Source organism: Epinephelus lanceolatus, chromosome 12 (genome assembly GCF_041903045.1).
Source record: "Epinephelus lanceolatus isolate andai-2023 chromosome 12, ASM4190304v1, whole genome shotgun sequence".
NCBI classification, from domain to species: Eukaryota; Metazoa; Chordata; class Actinopteri; order Perciformes; family Serranidae; genus Epinephelus; species Epinephelus lanceolatus.
The window spans coordinates 26,236,253-26,259,432 of record NC_135745.1 but is presented as its reverse complement, the minus strand read 5'-3'; the positions used below and the strand labels follow the sequence as shown (position 1 = coordinate 26,259,432).

Sequence of the window (23,180 nt, the reverse complement as noted above, 5' to 3'; positions counted from 1 at the left end):
CATGTAGGTGCCAGTCACATTACTTGTCCTCAGTTTTATTATCCTTACATTTATCCAGACCATCGCAGGAAAAGGTCTGCTGCACCTCAGAGCTTTTCCTGGGAGAAAGAGCTTGTAACTTTTGCAGACGCTACTCCGCTACTTTGTCAATTGATCAACTTCGCCACTGAAAAGATATTTAAGTCAGAAAGTAGTGATGTTACCACCACCAGTAACTTGCCCAACACTGCTCTGGAAGAACTAAGTTAAATTAAAAAAAATACAGATAATAATCCACAACCATAATAACTCTGGATTGCCTACATTATCATCTTTATGATGATGAGCAGTCATGAGATGTCCTGAAAACCCTTCAAAGTAGTGGGGTTTGAAGAAAATGAAAGAGGGGATGTGTAGCTTTGAATATATCATAGCAATGACAATCTTAACTCCTCTTTTTTTCTGTTTCTGGTGCATTACATCCTGCGTCGCCCACTGACTGTATTAAATTTCTTTTATACAGTCTATGAAAAGACATGACATCACCCTATGTTTTCAAAAACATCATCCTGAAGGAGTGTGTTTATGGTTACCTGAGTTGCTGCAGCAGCAGTTTGTGAGCAGAAAATAAAACTTCTTCAGGGTTTCCATCCATCCATTTTCATCTGCTTATCTGAAGCCGGGTCTCGGGGGCAGCAGGCCAAGCAAAGCAACCCAGACCTCCCAATCCCCAGGGATGCTTTCCAGGTCCTCTTAGGGGACCCCAAGGCGTTCCCAGGTCAGATGAGATATGTAATCCCTCCAGTGTGTTCTGCCCCGGGGCCTCCTACCACTGGGACGTGCCTGGAACACCTCCAGCAGGAGGCACCCAGGATGCATCCTGATCAGACGCCCGAACAACTTCAACTGACCCCTTCTGACGCAAAGGACCAGCCACTCCACTCCACCCTATCTCTAAGGCTGAGCCCAGCCGTCCCACAGAGGAAACTCATTTCAGCAGCTTGTAATCTCTTTCTTGCGATCACTACACAGAGCTCATGACCATAGGCGAGGGTTGGGACGTAGATGGACCAGGAAAATCGAAAGCTTCGCCTTCTGGCTCAGAAGGCCTCTTCCAGTAGGGCGCCCGCATCACTCCATAAGCCGCACTAAACCGCAGATCCATCTCACGCTCCATTCTACCCTCAATCGTGAACAAGACCCTGAGATACTTGAACTCCCTCACTTGAAGCAGTAACTAACTCCCAACCCAGAGGGGGCAGTCCGCCATTTTCCGGCAGAGAACCACGGCCTCAGATTTGGACGTGCTGACTCTCATCCTGACCACTTCACACTCGGCTGAGAAACTGCCCCAGTGCATGCTGGAGGTCACGATATGATGAAGCCATCACAGGATTTAATGCTGTTAAAATCTTGCCAGTTTACTAGTTTGCCAGTAGTACTGAAAACATTAACATGATCTCTAAGTGCCTGTACAACAGTTACACAATACTGTTTGCATTGGAAGTTTTGTACAGGAAGAGAAAAGGGACATCTGGCGCATAATTTACGATACATATTTTGAGCTTTTCCCTGCTACCATACCATTCTGATTCACAGATTGATGTATGATAATCAAAGCAAGCCTCTGGCTCCTTTCTGCTATAGCTACTGTGTCCATTTCACTTTTAATCCCAGCTGTGACTCATCTTGTTTGTATGCAGTGATATTTCTTTTTCTAAAACATCATGTCTGCTTCACTAATTAGCAGGTTCTCCTCTGCAGGAAAATGAACTCCGGGTTTGTTTTTGTCGGTAGCTCTGTGTGGAAGCTGCCAGATACTGCCGCTCTCAGCTGCCTCTGTGGGCCATAATTGAAACCATTTGTGGATCAGGTGGAATTCTGGGATTTTGGCCTCACCTCAAAATTCAGAAGCGTGTTATTTTCTCTGTTTCTTTCCTCCAGCCAGAAGGAGTCTTACATCAGCCTCCGTTTCCTCTCACTCTCTTTCTCTCTCTTCCATTCCCAGAAAGTCCTTTGGAGGAAGAGGAGGTCAGCGACTTGCAGTGTTGAATGCATCAGCTCACAGTAGATGTGGAATATTCCCACAGACAGATGGTTTCCTAATAACGAGAAGAACTTGCAGAAGTAAGTCAAATCCATATTTTTCTAATTTGTGGTTATTAACCCCAGTGTGCATGTTGACTTTGAAGAAAGTTTGTGTCAGCTTAGTATAAAGAGTGACATGACACAGGTTTAAAATAGGCGAGTACGAGAAAAAGATCTGTAAACATTAAGGTGAAGGAAGCGACAATAGTTGTGCTTTATTTGCATTTTATTTGTCATTTTTAATCAGTGCCTCAAAAATATACAGGGGAAAAAAGTATTTCCACTAGAAAGTTAGTCAACGATCATCAAGTCAGCTCTCCAGAAGTGGAAACTCTACTGAAAAATACATTACAGACATGGATATTCACTTAAAATGCGCAACAGTAACATTCTATAAACATGACACTGACACAGAACGACATTGTCCCCCCAGATCTGTGGTGAAACCACCACGTGAGGGACTGTAAGTGGACTGTAAGAGGGACTGTCTGTGAACCAGAGTTTTGTATTTTTCATTAGTTTTTATTTAATTCAGTTTCGTTTCCAAAGTGGGTTTTCTTGTTTCAGTTTTTATTATTTGAAAATGTTTTGTTTTAGTTTAGTTTTTACTAGTTTCAGTATTAGTTGAAGCTTTCTTTATTATTATAATATGGTGGTATTTGTCATGGGTAAGATTTAAGAAGTTTAGAATAGGTATTACAACACAAACACAACACTTTGTGAAGACGACTGACTCACAGTCATGTCGACATCCCAGTCCCAATACGCAGCATTGCCTCTTCATGCTTGTTGTGTTGATAAATTTCACCAAATTAACATTTAAAAACATTAAAAACTAAAACTAAAAACATTTTCTGTGCACTTTTACTTAATTTTAGTTACTTTTGTAAGTGCACAATATTCAGTCAGTTTTCTTTTTTTTAAAGTTTAGTTTTTATTTCTATTTCAGGTAACTTGAAACTTTTTTACTCCTAGCTTTAGTTTTAAGTTTAGTTAAATATAATAAACTTGTTGTGAACAGTGGTCTGAGTTGTAGTAGAGCGTGTTAGAGGCATAAGTCACCAAGACCTTCACAGGGCTTTTACAAGGTAAATAAAATGCAGCTACTGTGGTGAGAGACTCACAAGGACGACTGTGTGCATTTGCCCCTGCAGCGGGTTCAGGGCTGTTCAACTCTATAGCACTATTTGTAACATCCTAAAATGTTACTGAAAGTGTAAAACATATATTATATGTTTTATCTTACATTCTTCCTAACTCTTATTTCACTGTGATAATCACATTCTTATTATTTCCTGCATACTAGTGTTTCAGCAGAGCTTTAAGAGTATGCCACCCTGCATTACAGTACTCATATTGTTTGTGTATGTGGCAGTAAAACTCCTAAAGACTCCTAAATCCAAATACATATCTGATATTGAATTACCTTGATGTTTATGGCTTAAGTTGTGCTACTAATCTTATCCACTCATCTACAACGTCTCAGGCGCGCAGCTCCTTGAGAAGAGATGAAGGTCATGAAGGTTCAACAGATCTCACACCATGCTGTCTTTATCCTGCTGGCTGCTGCCACTGTACGAGCTCAAGTCAACCCAGGTACTGTACAGTAGATGTTTGTATCAAACATCCGCATTTCTAAGAGCGGGTAGGGACTAAATATCAGAAGGTTTTCACTCACAAGGAAATTGCTTTGGTTTTTGGTGCATACATTAAACATATAATAAACTTATTGAAGGTCCAGTGTGTATGATTTAGGGGATATACTGGCAGAAATGGAATATAATACAATAATTTCTTTGGTGAATAATCACCTGAAAATAAGAGTCATTGTGTTTTCGTTACCTTAGAATGAGTCATTTGTATCTACATAGGGAGCAGGTCCTCGTCTATGGAGATCGCCATGTTGCACCACCATGTTTCTACAGTAGCCCAGAACGGACAAACCAAACACTCTAGATAGGGTCATTTGTGTTTTTGCATTGACAATCATAGTTAGCAGCCCCTCTGTGACAAGCAGTGTCAGAAAAACACTGTTTTTTTTAACGTGAAACTATTTTATTCAGTGTTTATTCTAGTTTTAAAGATATACGTTATTAATCCCCTCAGGGAAATTCAATGTTTTCACTCTGTTGTCATACACACACATGCACAAACAGGACCTATACATGCATTAAATGGCGAGATGTCAGAACAAGAGGGCTACCTTGGACAGGCGCCCTGAGCAGTTCGGGGTTCAGTGCCTTGCTCAAGGGCAACTTGGCAGGGCCCAGGAGGCCAAGTGGCACCTTTCCAGCTGCCAGTCCACACACCATATCTGGTGCAGACGGGGACTTAAACCAGTGACCCTCTGGTCCCCAACCCAAGTCAATATGAACTGAGCACAAACGGAAGGCGCTAGGCTAGTGGCCTGTCTGCAAAGTTCCAAACAGCATAGAAGAAACACGATTTTTAACGTGAAACTGCTTTAGTCAGTGTTTTCACTGGTTTTAATCACCTGGTCTGTTTGTTCTGGAGAGAAAGAGATCTCTGGGGATAATTCGGCTCCCTGTGAAAACCTCCTGAACAAAGAAAACAGAGGGAATTCTAATCAGGAGAAGTTTCAGCTGGTTGCAATGTGCAAACGTCACCACTAGATGCCACTAAATCTTCCTAAATCTTACACACTGTTGCTTTAAAAGGGAAAAAAATAAAGGCAAAGAACTGCAATACTCAAGAACATAAATATATAATAGAAAGATTATAGTGAAAATATGAAAAAGTTGCTTTAAAAAAAGTACTGTAACCTAACAAATATGCACAATATAGCTTTTTCAGATTAAACGTCTTGCTCAAAGACACTTTTGTGGGACGCGTTGGTTATTTCAGGGATCACACCTCAACATGTTGAATCTAAATGCACGTGCCGATCTGCCAATCAACGAAATGATGAGTTAAATTGAATGTATGTTTAGTTTTTAATGTGTGATTGAAGTATGAGCCAGTCAGTGTGGATATGTAAGCTCAAAATAACCTCCTCATATTCCTGAGGGATAGGCATGTTGACAAGATGTAGAGGGAAAGCAATTTTAGGTGGGTGGGCTTAGAATGCAAGAATGTAATGTGTGTGTGTGTGTGTATGTGTGTGAGAGTGTGCATATGTGGTTTACCTAATGGTCAGACAGCAAATATCCTCAGAACAGGCAGACCTTTCACAAGCAGGGGGCATTTGTGGAAAAAAAAGTTAGAAAATTTGTAGGTGTAGTTGTAGGTAACACACACACCTACACGCTCTCTCTCACACACACACACATGCACCCGTTTGACTTTCCCACTTGGAATATTTTCACAGTAAAAGGCTTATTTGTCCTGCTGCTCACCCAAAGTACATGTCAGGCGTTCAGTGTGGGAAGGTGACTAAAACACAGGCGTCCTTTAATTACCAGGTAGAGCTGGTAAGAATAAACAGAGGCGCTCTGGTGGGAGCAGATGCACACTACGGTCACTGGATCATATTCACACTATAATGTAGCATCTGTTGCTGCCAAACTTATTTTTATTACATAAGACTTAATTCCCAGCAGATGCCAGTGCATTAAAACTCAAAAATGTCCCTCACGTGGCTCTGGGATAGATTATGAAAAATGAAGAGCAGGCAGCTCAGAGGCCACTCCTGTCTCATTTTGCTTAGACTGGCACCTACACAGTGATGCCTCTGTTTGGCTTTAGAGGCCTTGTAGGGCTGCAGGAAGGGGACTGAGGTGGGGGGGAAGGGATGAGAGCTGACCACTCTACGCTCCTCACATCCTGCATATATATACACAAAAAAGATCATGTGAAAGCACACAGGTCTCACACACACACAAACATATTCATGATGTGAGCAGCATGTGTGTCAGTGATGCTTTGTGTGTTTACAGAAATGTGTCGATATCCTCTCGGTATGACCGGCGGGCAGATTCAGGATGAGGACATCTCCGCCTCCAGTCAGTGGTCTGAGTCAACTGCTGCAAGATTTGGCAGGCACGATTGATGACACTTTTTTTGTCTTATTTCTCAATTTAAAGTGGAAATAGACAAGTTTTTTTGCTTTATGAAGTTATGTTACTTGCACAATGTGATGGCTATAGAGTAATGGCACCATCTGCATTTAGACTGGCTCCCTATAAACCTCACTCACTACGCAATTCTGGTTGTGGTCGGTTACGATCTCCTGGGAAAATAAAGGCTCAAATTACAGCTCAAATAAAGTGCGTCAACCATTGTGCAACTAAGGCCCTGTTTAGTTGTATACAGATATTTTTTAAAAGGATATTTTCCCTCTTCATTTTTAAAAATTTCTGTCCAAACAACCTTCATTTTACAAAATATTTCCCCACACTAGAACACAAAAACGACTTGAAAGGCTGACCAGCGTTAGATGCCTTCAGCACTCTGCATGCAAAAGTATTCCTTCAGCTCCTCATTGGTAACAATCCCACTCTGGAAAGTGACCTGGTCTTATCCAAAACTGTAGACAAGAACCAAATATCACTGGGTGCAGCAAACAGCTCTGTTCGTCCTTTAAGTTTAAGTGTTAAGCAGTCATTAGACCGAACACTGCTAACATAACATAAACAAAGCAGTAAGTTAGTCTGCCATTGATGTTATTGTTTCAGGCCCAAACTCATCACAAAAAAGAAACAATGAGCATGCGCAAATTGAGGGGAGGATGTTAGCACTTCCCAAAATGCTCTGTTTTACAAATCCACACAGATACACAGCAACCGGAGTTTTAAAAGATCTGCACCTAAAAAGGTGTTTTAAAAAGTTTTAGTTGTGGCCTAAAACTCTTTTTCTGTACAAGAGATGAAAATGTAGAGGGAAATATCTGTTCACAAAAATATTTGTATAGGTGTAGACAAGGCCTAAAACAGGAAGTGAATGTCACTTTTGTTTTTCCCAGTAGCTGTCAGTAACTATCCCCAGTTAGCAAGAGTATCAATGTACGTTTTTTGCGGCTAATATCCCCAGTTGCGAAACTGTGAACAAGTGAAGGCCTTTGCACACTGAGTACTGTCTTTCATTTGGCACCGCAGCTGCATGAAGAGGTGGAGCTGTCCTCCCTCCTCTTCATCATCATCCACTTGAATATAACAATCTGACCTGCTGAAAATGAGCTGTACATCTGTGAGACATGACATGAATCTGTGCGCCCCGTTCCTCTGTCATTTTCTTCATTGATTCTTAGTTAAACGTCTCTAAAAAGGTTCTGACGGATGCGAAAAACACAGAAAATCGAACCTGTTAAGAAAATTTTAATGACAGACGAGAGTTTCAGGCTCAGTGTCTAAAGGCCTTATCTGTGAAAGCTGTAGTAGCTGCTTGGCTCTGAGTAAAACAGAAAGTAATCCAGCCGACTTTGTGACAGTGGCGCCGACAATACTACCACTCCGGAACGCTAGGGACGGAAAGTTGTCTGTTTCTACTTTAACATGTCATGAGACAGCATGCAGGGTGTTTCCTTATCTTTAGTTCTAATTTAAGCAACATATTACAGTCCTCTTCTTTGGTGATAATCTGTAAACTTCTGTTTCTTTTTAAGTGAAACTTTTCCTTCACTAGTACCCCATCGCTAATTATGCAAAATTCTTCTTCTGTTTATTCTAAACTACTAGACTGTGACGTCAGATTGTTTGGACAATTGCTGTTTCCAAGGTCAAGAATCCAGTTTGAGACTCTGCATATGTTAAAGTTGCATATACTAGTTGTTTTATAATTATAGTGCCTTTATACAACATGTCCCGTGGCAGTATAGAGTAGTCAAAGATGTTCTCACGCAAATATGAACCATGCACAGCAAATATATTAACTCACTTTTTAATTGTCTTTTCTTCACCACCTCTTCCTCCTCTATTCATGCCTTGCAACATTTTGTTCCACCTCTTAATTGCTGCTCTCCTCTCTACTTGAACTCTTTGCCCCTCTTTTCTTTCACTGCCTCCTCTCTTATTTCCTCCCCCTCTTCAGACTTGACTTAGACAACGGAGACGGTGACGGGGCCTGGTGTCCTGACATCATGTCAGAGCCGGACGGCCTCAAAGAGTATCTCCAGGTGGACCTGCGTTCACTGCACTTCATCACGCTGGTGGGCACCCAAGGTCGCCACGCCGACGGCATGGGTAATGAGTTTGCCCAGCGATACAGGATCAAGTACAGCCGCGACGGCAGCAACTGGGTGGGCTGGCATGATAGGAAGGGAAGGCCGGTGAGCAGATATTACTGCCTCTCTTTGTTTCTCATTCCAGACGTGCATGTATAATTCAATTTCACTTTATCAGGACATCTTAATTACGTCAGGTGCAGGTGTAGGGCTGGAGCAGAAACTGCCACGACAGCAGGGCCTTAGAGACCCCTGGAGAGTTGACTTTGTACATCACAGTGCTATAGTTTTCAAACAGGAAGCTACTTTGAATCTGTGAATTTAAATAGACAAGGGAACAAAAACCCAGACGAAAGTAGGCCTATTTTTAAGTTATGCCAGCTTAAATAATCATTATGACATAAATTCCTAACACTTCATAGACTAGAATAACACTCATATTTTTTCTGAAATATGAGTATATTTAAGTACACTTTGCTATTAATGCCTCTTTGATACACTTACTATATCTTTACAATACAGTGCTGCTACTACATAAGTAAAGGATCTGCTCTGCATACTGACGTCACCACTGGTGAGAGATGACAAGATAGGGGACCAAAAGTTAATATCTTCTTTGCAGCAGAGCGGAAGCAACAGAGTTCATTAGAAATTAAGGGGTAGCAGAACTAGCGGCAGCGCTGGCATACAAAAAGGGGAATTAATATCTAACATATCTATAACAGCCAATGTTTTATGTTTGATTTGACACTCACATATATGCTGCTGCTGCTGACATATTTCACTCAGTCGTATTCGTGTCATCTGCATCTACTCTGCCAGGTCATTGAGGGGAACAGGAATGCGTATGATGTGGTGCTGAAGGATCTGGAGCCTCCCATCATCGCTCGATTTGTCCGCTTTATGCCTGTGACGGACCACTCCATGATCGTGTGCATGAGAGTGGAGCTCTACGGCTGTGAATGGCTGGGTTAGTCATTGCTTTTATTTTTTTTATACAGAGTGCAACATCTTCATCTAGTCGCACTGGCAACATCTAGTTTATCTATTTTATTAAAGCCCCCCTCCACTTAAAATGTGTTTTTCTTCTATCTCTGCAAAGTTTGTCACTAAAGAGATGTTTTAACATTCCCCTACTAAAGGGGGCGAAATCTGGGCACACCTGTAGAATCTGAGATTAAAACGTAAGATTGACAAAATAGATTACATACGTCACTAATACAAAAACCATACTAATACAGGAAACGGGGGAACAGACACCGACACAACACCAGCAAAGAAACTTCATCTCGGTTTCCAGTAGACTCACATTTTTCATTGCCCTCTCAAGGTTTCCACCCAGGATCACCATTCTCCCATATTTCTCCAGATTTATGAAAAACCCCTTTCCTTCCTTTTTGTTATTACAACCTGTTTCTGGCACTGCACAGCATGTATAAACCCAACAACTCTGAAAGTCTGTTGCCACCTGTCCACCTGGACAGCAATACAGCTACACCAAATGTCGTTTCCTGGCATGCAGGTGACACAGAGGAGAGCTGCTCACACCCTGTCCTACTATGTGAGTGAGAGACAGAGAGAATGGAAAGTACTGAGGGACAGAAATACCTGAGCAATTTTTAGATGTCCTGTACAGAAGAATTTCTATGTCTTATGGAAAGTTTTCAAGAAAAGGGGCATGCATTTTGTAAAAATCACCATGTCATTTTTTACTGTCAAGTACAAAGCGTTGAAATGAATGGATGAAAACTTATGACTATTAGTTTATGTCAGAGATTCACACAAGTTATGTCAAAGGGGCAAATTAGGGCTGGGTGATATAACAACTATGTACAACATATCAAGATATTTTCAAGCAAGATATAAATTTAGACTACACTGTTTATCGACATAAGGTCAAGTTGCTTTACATAACACATACCAGCATGCATCTCTCCTCTCTCAAACTGTCCACCCGATTCACTTACTCACAAGTTCACACAGGGCTGCTACTCTGTTTAATCTGTCTGGTAATTAGCCTACAGTGTCTGTATGTTGCATGTGCTACGGTAAATCAGTCTGTGAGATGAAATTAAATTACAGCAGCACACATGCAGTACAGCGACTGCTAGTTTGTGTGTGAGGTGGATCATAGTGCGTTGCTGTTCTTCTTGGTAGCTGTGTTTAGAAAATGCAGCGACAACACAGACATTTCATATAGAAGACGTATATAACGAGGACAAAGTGTCTCTCGCTCCTTCCCTCCCTCGGCCTCTCTGTTGGTGCTATGTGCATAAATATCAATAGCCTAAATAAATAAAAGATTTAAGTTGTGGAACCATTAATTGTTCCCAACTACAATAGATTTGATACCTTTATACTCATCTTATAGTTTTGTGTCCTGTGCTGCAAACCTTTAAACCTCTGTAGCTCCAGTGCTGTGTGCAAAAACATTAACGTACAGCCCTGCTATGTATTTTATATCATTTTTCATTTACATGTTGTGCAGCTGCATGTTTTCAAACAGGGAAAAATCACAGTCTATTCTTATATAAGTGTGTGTAACATCTCAAATGTGGCTTTGACTTGCAACTGAAAACATGTAGCCTGTTTTGTAGAAAATACCAGGATATATATTGTGTATCCCGGTCAGCTTGTAACGTAAATACCGAGATATGAGTTTCTGACTATATTTGCCCTAGGGCAAATTATTCTATATTCCTTCCTGAGCATAAACAAGAAAATTAAAAGTATTTAACACGAAATCACTGTTGCAGTGTAAAAGTCTCAAATTTAATGGGGAGAGGTCTCAAGGCTGTCCAGTGCGAGCAGGGCAGACGGGTCAGTAGAGAGAGCAGAGTTAGCATTAGCATAGTGAAAGTTTTGACAGCAAACATGGTAAAGTGCAGTTTTTGGATATAACCCTGACCCTGGAGCTTTCTTCCACTATCTACTAAAAACCCCATCGAAGCAGGTATCATTATACGTTTCTCAACTGCTAAGAATGTTTCAGCCACTGGCAGTGAGCCTACAAGCTAACAAGCTAAACAACAACATAACCAAAGAAAAGATGCTAACTACACTTACCATTTTAATATGTCTTCTAGCCGCCGAGTTTTGGTACACAGCAGACTCCTCCTCTCAGTATAGGTCTGACTGAGACTGAAATATGAACTATCTCCCTGATGTTTCCTCTACTGCTAACGCTAGCTACCATAATGCTACCGCTCTTCAACGGTTCGCTTCAACGGCTGAGAGTAGGTCCGCTCCATTACTGCGCCGGCGTACACCAGTACTGCACCGAGTGGGCGGAGTCTGCGCAACATTTGATGGGAAATATTTGTCGACAAAATTATTTAAGAGTTCATTTTAAACTTTTTAAAATTACACCAAAGCACCAATAACACATCCATAAGATAATGTGATGTCACACACGTATACTTCCCTTGTGCAAACACAAAACATAGGTTCCCCATGAAGGTTTTTTTTTAATTAAATTATATAAAATTACATTTTTTAGGTAGAGTTTGCTTTTGTATTAGGAAAAGGGTGCGTATTGCCCATGTAGGTGATCAGGGGCGTAAATATAGACAGTGCAGGCAGTGCAGTTGCGCTGGGGCCCGTGAGGTGTGGGGGCCCAGAGCCTTTCTAGTCACCTGACCATGCGCTTTTTACACTACCTGTCACATTCACCCATTCACACACTGGTGGTGAAGGCTACCATACAAGGTGCCACCTGCTACTCGGTTTTTAACACACTCACACACCAATGGAAGAGCCACAGTGCACCAGAGCACCACTTAACATGTCATGGAGAGCTGTTTTAATGGAGTGTAATCTGCAACCATGTAATTGTCAGCTGACAAAACAAACAACAATGTTGGCTAACAGGGCAAAAGACATGGTAGCTTTCCTAGTTGACAAACATTCGCCTACGGAAGCGTATGGTAGTTACAACGGGCCCCAGTGCAGGTCCAAAGTTGAGACACATAGCAATTTCTAAATGAATCTCTTACAGTAGTCTTCAGAATTTTAGGTGGATTTTTGTTTTGGTAATCTGCCAAAAAGTGTCCGACATTTCCTAAAACCACCCGAGTGCAGGGCAACTAGTGGCACCTTACAGGTGTCGCTGGAATTACACTCTGTAATCGCTGCCAATGCTGTTAGCTAAAATGAGCAATTTCAGCGGACAACCCGCAACTACACTTCTCAATCAAATGCTAGCTCCCTACACAGTCATCAAAACCTCAAGTACCCCCACTTTAAAATGTGTCTGGCGGGGGGACTTTAATAATTACCAAAGTCTGCAGCCTTTCTTTGTAACTTGTCAGATCCATTATGATTTTATAATAGTCCTCTGAGCATGCAGGGAGTAAATCAGTCACCATCTCTGACCTTTGACCTGCTCTCTGTAGATGGCCTGGTGTCTTATAGCATTCCAGATGGGCACCAAATGATCTACAGGGGCCTGGATGTCTACTTTAATGACTCTGTGTATGATGGAGCGTCGGCTGAAAGGTCTGGATTTTATTGCCTCAATTAGGGCTCATTATTATCGTTTTTGCTTACCTCGCAATTTTCTGATTTAAGATGTGATTTTTTTTTTTAGTTGAAATGGCAGTCATACATTAAAAAATCTCCGCACTCTACAATAAATTGCTGTGCTTTCTATCTTCATTTCATCCTTTCCTCCTCTAGACTGACAAAGGGCCTTGGCCAGCTGACAGATGGCACCTGGGGTCTGGACGACTTCCTCCACAGCCACATATACGGCATGTGGCCAGGGTACGACTACGTGGGCTGGAACAACAAGAGCCTCCCCAAAGGTTACGTGGAGATGATCTTTGAGTTCGACCACGTCCGAAACTTCACTTCCATGAAGGTGAGGAGGAGTAGGTGCAGCAGCAGCAGCGGGGGGGAGAACTTTACTCGACAGCTTAATGGTGAAAAAGTGGAATATTTTTAAAATTGCTGAGCCGACAGTACGCCGAACTGCATCATGCTGGGCAAGCACCCATCTTCTAGATCTGCTGCAGATTTTATTGAGACATAAAATGTATAAATTGGTCCAAAATAGCCTCGCAGTGTGAATATTACATTCTCTGTATAATTATCCTATTTGTCATGGGTACGTGCTGTGGCCACAGATCAGAGATAATGTTTTGCAGCTACAGCACTACAAGACAGATTAGTCATCACTACACCTGCTCCTGCTTCATCCATCCACCTCATCATGATCACAGATAGAGAAGAAATGCAAATTCCTTCTAAACATTAACAGGATTATGGAGTATTTATACTACGAGACACGACTTAGTTACACACCCCACCTCCACCTCCGCAGGTTCACTGTAATAACATGTTCAGCCGAGGGGTGAGGATGTTCAGACAGGCCACCTGTTACTTCCGATCAGGATCAGACTGGGAGGCCGACCCAGTGACCTTCAGGCCTACTGTTGACCGCGTGAGCCAAAGTGCCCGTTTCATCACCGTGCCCCTTGGGGACCGCACAGCCAGCGCCATCAAATGCCGTTTCCACTTCAGTGACCTTTGGATGCTGTTCAGTGAGGTGGCCTTCCAGTCAGGTAAGATGGGATCTTAGCCAGCAAGCGCCTCCTTAGAAAAATGGATTCGAGTATGTATCCCGTGCTCTTTGAATGTTGACTCTTGAAAAGAATACTTCACCCACTAAATCATTTGTATGTCAGTTACTCACCCTGTGTTATGTTGAAATCTTAAAGAAAACTTTGTTTTTCTGGCATACCTTCACGATGAACGAATTATCCAAAAACATCCAAAAAGACTCCTGATGAATTGAAGTCATGGAGGCCACGTTTAACAATAGCAAAACTATAGCAATTGCCCTAATAGTTGTGAAGACGGAAGAAGTATTAAGTGCAAAAATCCACGTAAAGAGCAAATTTTGAGTTATTTAAAGGGAGGTCGTCACCATGTATCTGTTGTGGCAGTTCAACTTAGGACCCAAATCCAAACACAACCAGGGAACTGCAGGAGAGGCAATTTATTGTAGTTTGAAGAAGCTGAAGGCTTGAATGAAATGATGGCTGAGGTGGGCAGGGAATGGCAAAGCAGAGCAGAGCAGAGCAAATCCAGAGGCAGAAGACAAGAACGAGGCTAGACATGGTGGGTTATGGTTGAGGCTGGCGTGGTGAACCTGAGACACAGACCAAAGTGTGAACTGACGTCCAAAGGCACAAAAAGACAAAGTGTCAGAAAACTAGAAGCTGGCCTTGATGTCTGTATCGCAGAGGAGACTGAACGATCTGGCAGAGTCTGGATGTCTGAGCTGGGGTTTATACTGCAGTGGCTTGATTGTAGATGAGGTTCAGGTGTTCAGGTTCAGCAGCTGCCGGCACTCAGGAGGATTGGCAGGAGGAGGGAACCAGAACGCCACGCCCAGTAAAAATAAAAATGAGCAGCTTGGCAACCAGACCAGGCATCTAATTGAGACAGGCCTTTATTTGTCAGAAAGTGTAGCCACAGCTGCCTAGTAAAAAAGACTAGGCGTTTGATTGAAGTTTTACATTATGCATCTTCACTTGCTTTAACCTAACCTACATAACTTTACGTTGAGTACGAAACATGTTGACACCCAACCATGTTTCTTTACCACACCTTACCCATGTAACTTTATGATGACGTCATTTGTGGGCTGCACTAATTCATTAAATATCGAGCTGTTGCATGAGGATACATTGAAGTAGTGCGCCTGGGCACCTATGTGCATTTAAACACTTGCCCAGGTGCATGACTCATCCGTGTGTGAGAACGTTTAAGTGTGGAAGTGTCTTGGGGTTGTCGGTGGGTTAGTGGATAGAGCAGGCGGCCCACGTACAAAGGCACTGTCCTTGTTGTAGCAGCTGCGGGCTTGACTCCAGCCTGCAGCCCTTTGCTGCATGTCATTCCCTCTCTCTCTCCCCCCCCTTTCACACTACACTGTCCTGTCAATTAAAGGCGTAAAAACCCAAAAAATAATCTTTAAAAAAAGTGTGAAAGTGTCTGAAACAGTAAGGTTTTGGCGAAAATCCATGTGTTTATACTACACAAGTTGTGTGAGAGTTTGTGAACTTGACATAGTTTTGCTGTTGTTAAACGCAGCCTCCTTTTACTCCAATTTATCAATATTTTTTTTTCCATTTTTTGGATTCTCCATTCACTGCGGAGGCAGGCAAGCAAAACAAGGTTTCCTTCATGAATTCAAGGTAACATGAAGTGCGTAACTGATCTACAAATGATCATTTGTGGGTGAAGTATTACTTTAACTGCCAGTAACTACCTCCTGCCTGACCTTACAGCCTTCAGCTTTGTCCATGTCTTCTTCTTTCTCTCACAGGCTCAGCAGTGTACAACACATCTCTGTCCCCTCGCAAACACGGACACCCCACAAACGCGCTGCCGGGTCAGTAGTCAAACCTTTTATGATCTCTATTTTCTTTAAGTACTGGTTGGGATTTTATTGAAGTGACAGTCATGCAGGGGAGAAAAATGAGAGTGCAGGCTGGTTTGATATATGGCTGCTGGGAAGTGATGTGGTAAACAAAATATAGGTTGAGTATAATCTTCCGTCAACCACAAATATAATCAGAAAACTATTTATATTTAGAAGACCGTTCATTTATGCTTTGTCTTAGCCAAGCTTGGATTGGTGTTTTACATCTCACTGTGATATATAGGAATTTATTTCAGTGTAAAGGTGCAAGTAATTGCACAGTTTCAAGGTACCTAAATTTTTTTCTGGTTAAACAGTGCCCCCTGCTGATAGCATCAGGAATAACTCATTGAAATAAACGTCACTTCTAACTAGCTGTGATAATTCATGAGGGGGATTCTGCAATGAGATTCTAATTAGTATGGGATGTATTTTGATAGGAACTTGAGCTGTGATGATTAAATCAAATCCACCTCGACTCACAACTGTCATCTGGTTTGTTAGCAGATGATCCCACTCATAAAGTGGACGACAGCAACACCAGGATCCTGATTGGCTGCTTGGTGGCTATCATCGCCATCCTATTGGCTATCATCGTCATCATCCTGTGGAGGCAGGTCTGGCAAAAGATGCTTGAAAAGGTGAGAGGAGAGTGTGTTTGTTTTGTAAGAGCATATTCTTGTCTGATCATCAGTGGTTCGTTCGTGTGCAAATCGTACCCACATGTGCATCATCAGTATACAAAGGAAAAGAAGAGGTCGTCTACACAATAAAAGATTACAAGCAGCCAAGACATTTAAAGATAATAAAGAAAGGACAGTCGCCCACACAGGACATACTGCATGGGATACACAGTTTGAAACATTTTTATGTTTTTAAATACACATTTTTCTTGCACATACAATATAGAAAACATACATAAGACAAAACAAATCATTAAGTAATCTAGGTTTTGTCTTGGCAAGGAGAAATATCATCAGAGAGGACTTAAAAATAAATTACTGTTTTATATCTATTGATTTTATAAGACCAACTGCACACTGTCTCACAGCAATTCATTTCAGGCAGGCCATGCCATCAGCAACCTATTGTATAGTGGTATTAGAAAAGTTTCAGAAGTCAGTTTGGAGAAAAACTGACTTCTGAACTTGAAACAACATGAAAACTTTTGGATTCAACAATATACAGAAGCTCATTTATGCCAGTGTGATGAAAAATAAGATCCTGTAATTCATTGTAATTAGACTTTATCAAAATGACTTAATATCTCAAAATAATTAGAAACTATATAAATAATGAGTGTATATTTCTAGATAATGATTTAGTATTTCAAATAATTTGGAGCACTCTCTCTTGAAAAGAAAAAAGATTTAGTATCTCAATATAATAGGTGTCTCAAAATAATGAGAAATCTTCTAAACAGTGAGAATCTCTCTAAATTTAGGAGAAATTTTTATGAATAATGAAAAACGTTCTCAAAATAATAAGAAACTTTCTTAAAGGGGCGCTGGTGGCTTAGTGGTAGAGCAGGCACCCCATGTACAAGGCTGTTGCCACAGCGGCCCCGGGTTCGACTCCAGCCTGTGGCCCTTTGCTGCATGTCACTCCCTCTCTCTCTCTCTCTCCCCCTTCACGCTTGTCTGTCCTATACATTAAAGGCTAAAAAGCCCTAAAAATATCTTAAAGAAACTTTCTTAAAACAATGAGAAACTTTCTAAAAACAATGAGAAACTTTCTCAAAATAATTTGAACCTTTCTTAAAAGAAATGAGAAACTTTCTCAAAATAATTTGAAACTCTTAAAATAATTTGAAACTTTCTAAAAACAATGAGAAACTTTCTTAAAATAATTCGAAACTTTCTAAAAACAATGAGAAACTTTCTTAAAATAATGAGAAACTTTCTCAAAATAATTTGAAACTCTTAAAATAATGAGAAACCTTCTAAAAACAATGAGAAACTTTCTTAAAATAATGAGAAACTTTCTCAAAATAATTCGAAACTCTTAAAATAATTCAAAACTTTCTAAAAACAATGAGAAACTTTCTTTAAATAATTCAAAACTTTCTTAAAGCAATGAGAAACTTTCTTAAAATAATGAGAAACTTTCTTAAAACAATGAGACACTTTCTTAAAATAATGAGAAACTTTCTTAAAAGAAATGAGAAACTTTCTCAAAATAATTCGAAACTCTTAAAATAATGAGAAACTTTCTAAAAACAATGAGAAACTTTCTTAAAATAATGAGAAAATTTCTCAAAACAATGAGAAACTTTCTTAAAATAATGAGAAACTTTCTCAAAATAATGAGAAACTTTCTAAAAACAATGAGAAACTTTCTTAAATTAATTCGAAACTTTCTTAAAACAATGAGAAACTTTCTTAAAATAATGAGAAACTTTCTTAAATTAATTCGAAACTTTCTTAAAACAATGAGAAACTTTCTTAAAATAATGAGAAACTTTCTTAAAACAATGAGACACTTTCTTAAAATAATGTGAAACTTTCTCAAAATAATGAGTTAGTATCTCAAAATAATGAGAAAGTTTCTTAAAATAATGAGAAACTTTTTTAAAAAATAATGAGTTAGTATCTTAGAATAATGTAAAACCTTCTCAGAATTAATCATATTAACTTAATATTTTGAGATACTAGGTCATTATTTTTTAGAAAATGTCTCATAATGACTGACTGGATTTTTTTTTTTTTTCAACAGAAAGACTGACATGGACTTCCACAGGAAAAAAACCCTGTAGTACATTATGTGTTTTTTATTGTGCACAGTGAATTGTTTGATTTTATCATTCTGTGTCATGTGATCTCACAAACTTCTTCAGGCATCTCGCCGCCTGCTGGACGATGAACTCACAGCTCGCCTTGCAGTCCAGACCCAGGCCTTCTCCTCCCACCACTCCTCTCTGTCCAGCGAGAGCGTCTCCACCTCCAACTCCACCTATGAGAGAATCTTCCCCCTCTGCTCTGACTACCAGGAGCCCTCACGCCTTATCAGGAAACTACCCGAGTTCGCTCAGTCCACAGAACACCTCGGTAAGATTGCAAAAACATGATGCAATAAATACTGTGTGGGTCGGCTGAAGCTGTAGCTTCTGTATTGTGTGTGTTTGTGTATGTGCACCACATCAGGACCAAGCACCTCCTGTAGAGCCCTGGGAACCAGCAGCTCAGACGGGGCCCCCCACTACGCTGAGGCGGACATCATCAGCCTGCAGGAGTCCTCAGACAGCAGCAGCAACTCCATCACAGCTGTCAACATGAATCTGTTCGCTGGCACCGATTCATCCATGAGAGAGTTCCCAAGACACAAGCTCACCTTCAAGGAGAAGCTGGGAGAGGGCCAGTTTGGAGAAGTATGTTCTCTTTTGTGGCTCTAATGTTTGCTGGCATTGATTCGGTACTTTCAATATATTAGATCCATCGGGCTGCCCTCTTATGCCTCTCATATTCAAGCCTGAATGATAGTTATTGCTGTGTGGTAAAAGCACGAGTGTGAAACGCAATGACGATATGGCACATGCTGACAAATAGGCAACACTTAGTGGTATTAAACAGAGTTAAACAGATGGTTTCAAGTGGTGCCAAGTGGATGATGGACTGACAAAGTGCTTTTTTAAAACAGGTGCACTTGTGCGAGGCAGAGGGCATGCAGGACTTTTTGGACGAGGATTTGTCTATAGAGGGAAACAATGAGTCACCTCTGCTGGTCGCTGTGAAAACACTGCGGGAAGATGCCAACAAGAATGCAAGGTAACAGCAGGCGGAAAGTTTCTTTGTTTATCAAAAAGTGACAAAGGTGTACAGTAGGCTTAGTGGTATCAGGGCGATTGTGATTGGTTTACAAAAATACAAACAAACTAGGGCATTTTTTACGCAGCAGAGTTATAATGTCTGCTTACAGACCTTTCTCTAGCACTGACACAGCGCTGTGGAGACAGGTCTGGCTCTGCAAGACAATTCAGTCATCAGTCAAGCAGTAAATTACAATATTTATCCCCGCCGTGCTGCAGGAACGACTTCCTGAAGGAGATCCGAATCATGTCTCGCCTGAGGGACCCCAACATTGTCCGTCTGCTGGCAGTGTGTGTGGACACAGACCCGCTGTGCATGATCACTGAGTACATGGAAAACGGAGACCTGAATCAGTTCCTGTGCAATCTCAGACTAAAAGAGGCCGTTGATGAGGACAAGACACAACAGGAGGAAAAAGAAGAGAAGAGTATGGTCAGGTGGGCTCATATGTTGACGGTAGATTGCGTTGATGATCTTGGATTAATATGTACTATACTTATGAGATGCATTCTCTCTTTGTGGTCTCCTCGGCTCTTTAGCTACAGTCAGCTGATTGGCATGGCTGTGCAGATCGCCTCTGGTATGAAATACTTGTCCTCTCTCAATTTCGTCCACCGCGATCTGGCGACCCGCAACTGCCTGGTGGGTAAGAACTACACCATCAAGATAGCCGATTTCGGCATGAGCCGGAACCTGTACAGAGGGGACTACTACAGGATCCAGGGCCGGGCCGTCCTGCCCATTCGCTGGATGTCCTGGGAGAGCATCTTACTGGTGAGTGGTGTGTGAAGCTGGGGAGACCCAAAAGAATACATAAGTGTCCCCATTATTCTTGCTGTGTTTGTATATATAACATTTGTATATAGAGATATCAGCTGTAGAGATGTCTGCCTTCTCTCCAATATAATGGAACTAGATGGCACTCAGCTTGTGGTGCTCAAAGTGCCAAAAGAAAATACATTTGAAAAACTCAGCACCAATGTCTCTTTCCAGAAATCATGACCTGGTTACTCAAGATAATCCACAGACCTTGTTGTGAGCAAACTACACTCGCCAACCGTATCAGTGCGCAGAAGGAAGTGTGCATCTACTCATGGACGAGAGGCTTGGAGGAATACAGTCATAGAAAGCACAAACCACACATTAAATTTGATCCCCAAATACCAGAAAACAGAAAATGATTGTAGGAGGAAACAACGAAAATTAAGTCAAATCTAAAGTGTAAAATCAAAAGCATATCCATTAAGTTCTCCTGGTCGCAGAAAACATTTTCTCAGGGTGTGTTAGTTTTTTCATTTATCACCATAAACTCGGTCATATTGCACTTAAAAAAGAGTCAGAGGTACCTTAAGTTTGTTTTTACCCTCCTTTGGTTGCTAAGGTCTTTTGTGCAACAGTGTAGGGATTCCTTAAGTATAACACCAAGACAGGAAGAAAAACAGAAATACTTTCATGAACATTTCAAGGAAACCTTAAGTAGAAGACTTAAGGAAAATCTTAACTTTAGGTGTTTTGTGCAACCAGCCACAGGATCTGATTTGTAATATGAAACTGCTTTATTCAGTGTTTTTAGTGGTTTAAATCTTCATATCTGTATGTTTTGCAGAGGAAGACATCTCTGCAGATATTTTAGCTCCCATTAAAAAACTCCTGAACAATGAACACTTACAAAATCCAAACAGGGAGTTCACACTTGACTCTCGGGAGAAGTTTCAGCTGGTTGCAATCTGCAATCCTCACCACTAGATGTCACTAAATCCCACATACCTCTTTGTCTGTGCTAGATTGTATTTAAAGGTGTCTGTGCTCTCAGGGGAAATTCACCATGGCCAGTGACGTGTGGGCCTTTGGTGTGACTCTGTGGGAGATTCTGACTCTGTGTAAGAAGCAGCCCTACTCTCTGCTCTCTGACGAGCAGGTCATTGAAAACACAGGCGAGTTCTTCAGGGACCAGGGCAAGCAGGTGAGCATCACACACATTATCCACACCCATATTTTTCCCTGCATCTTATCTCACAGGGCCAAATCTGCTGTAAATGTCATTTATTCCACATTAATATTTGGTCTCATGCTCCCAGGTGTACCTGCCGAAGCCTCCCTGTTGTCCTGACAGAGTCTACAACAATCTCATGCTGAGCTGCTGGAGAAGAAACGCCAAGCAGAGGCCGAGCTTTCAGGAGATTCACACTCAGCTGATGGAGAGCCTGGCGTAGCAGATGGAACAGACGATTTCTCTCCGTCATGCACTGCCACATTTGTTCCCTTCAGTCTGGATTTATTTGGATTTAATTCTGAGTCAGAAACAAACCCTCTAATGTTTCCCATTTGTCTTAAGCTGGCTCGCCACAATGGTGCTGTACATAATAAGATATGAGGAGACTTGAACAGAGCCTTATACTGTAGATACCATACACGTTAGCACTAGTCACATGGTGTACTCACTCCTCTGTGTATTTATTAATTTCTTTTTATTTCCTACGCTATGTCTATTTATAGAGCACTCTATGGTAATCCTAGGTTTATAAAGACAATTGTGAATATTTTTTCCATACATACATTTAACTCTGTTGCACATATTAGAGGATGTCAGAGCAGTTGTGTGACCTTTCATCAGGGTTCAAGCCCCACAGAGGCAGAGCCCAGTTTGTGTTGGTTTATTATTTATTATTTATCCTCTTCTGCCGTGTGATGAAATGAGCTAGAAACATGAAACCTGGTCCAATAACTGGAAATGATGCACACGAATGCTTCCCAAGAAATATGACTCTAAGGGTGCTTTCTCACCTGCCCTGTTTAGTTCGGTTCAGCCAAACTCAAGTTCGTTTGCCCCCTAAGTACGGTTCGCGTGAACCAACTGCAGTCTCATTACACATTGTTTGGGTTAAACATGAGCATGTTACAGTCCTGGAGGATTATTAATGTGCACCTCCTCCTGTACTGCCTTAATATGCACATTCAGCACATCCAATGCATCAAAACATTGTTTTCTAGTTGGAGCCGCGTCTCGTTTTCAAACTGTATGGTTTGACTAAAATGAACAATGACAGCAATATAGTCCACGATGACCAGCGCTAAAATCAACCTGCATAGTTGTCTCTCCATTTTGACATTAGAAAGTGTCACATTTATCTTGCAAGTGTACTCTTCTTCAACGTTTTGTTTACTTCCTGGATTTTTCCCACATGGAAATTCTAACCAATCAAGAGCAGCTTTCTCACACAAGGCATTTGATCTGGTCCACTTGTAAATGCTGCCGTGAGAACACGAACCAACTCTAGACAATTATACAACTTTGGAAGAAAAATCAGTCCCTGATTCAGACCAAAGCAAGACAACTCTAGTTTTGAAAGTACCCTAATAGGCCACATGATGGCGTTGTAATTAACGTCCAAAAATGCAATTTTGGAAAGGCTTCACACCTCACACCTTAACACTTAACTTGACATTTGGCACAAATATCAGGCTCAATGTGCCCTTTAAAAAAATACCTTGTTTTTTTTCTTTGGTGCCGAGAAAGAGCTTGAACCCAGAAGTCCCGCTGGCTGCTAAATTAAATGTTTATAGTTTTGCTTTTTATTTTTAAGGTGAACCAATGACATTGTAATTGTCCAGATGAGACAGATGTTTTTACTCCGCAGCAGTTCACTGACATGTTTTATGACTGTTTGCAGGAATAAATTAATTATATGTATATTGCTGAATAGCAGCATGAGAACAAACCAACCAAAGATCCCTGTAAATAAAGAAAAGTGAACATTTA

At 41.1% G+C, this 23,180-nt stretch overlaps 1 protein-coding gene across 2 annotated transcripts; it reads left to right on the top strand.

Moving 5' to 3' along the window:
- Positions 1–1,946: 1,946 nt before the first annotated feature.
- ddr2b (discoidin domain receptor tyrosine kinase 2b) lies at positions 1,947–23,180 on the top strand. Of its 2 annotated transcripts, none has more exons than XM_078173174.1 (17): positions 1,947–2,106; positions 3,554–3,663; positions 5,964–6,066; positions 8,053–8,290; positions 9,008–9,155; positions 12,580–12,682; positions 12,863–13,046; positions 13,509–13,749; positions 15,519–15,584; positions 16,122–16,255; positions 18,451–18,661; positions 18,758–18,981; positions 19,251–19,378; positions 19,639–19,857; positions 19,960–20,194; positions 21,234–21,383; positions 21,499–23,180. In XM_078173174.1, exons 2-17 carry the CDS (start codon positions 3,576–3,578, stop codon positions 21,631–21,633), a joined length of 2,607 nt encoding a protein of 868 aa, XP_078029300.1. In that variant the 5' UTR covers positions 1,947–2,106; positions 3,554–3,575; the 3' UTR covers positions 21,634–23,180. The 2 variants fall into 2 exon arrangements, with proteins under 2 accessions (XP_078029300.1, XP_033507029.2); XM_033651138.2 differs by having other exon boundaries at positions 1,948–2,106; positions 16,119–16,255.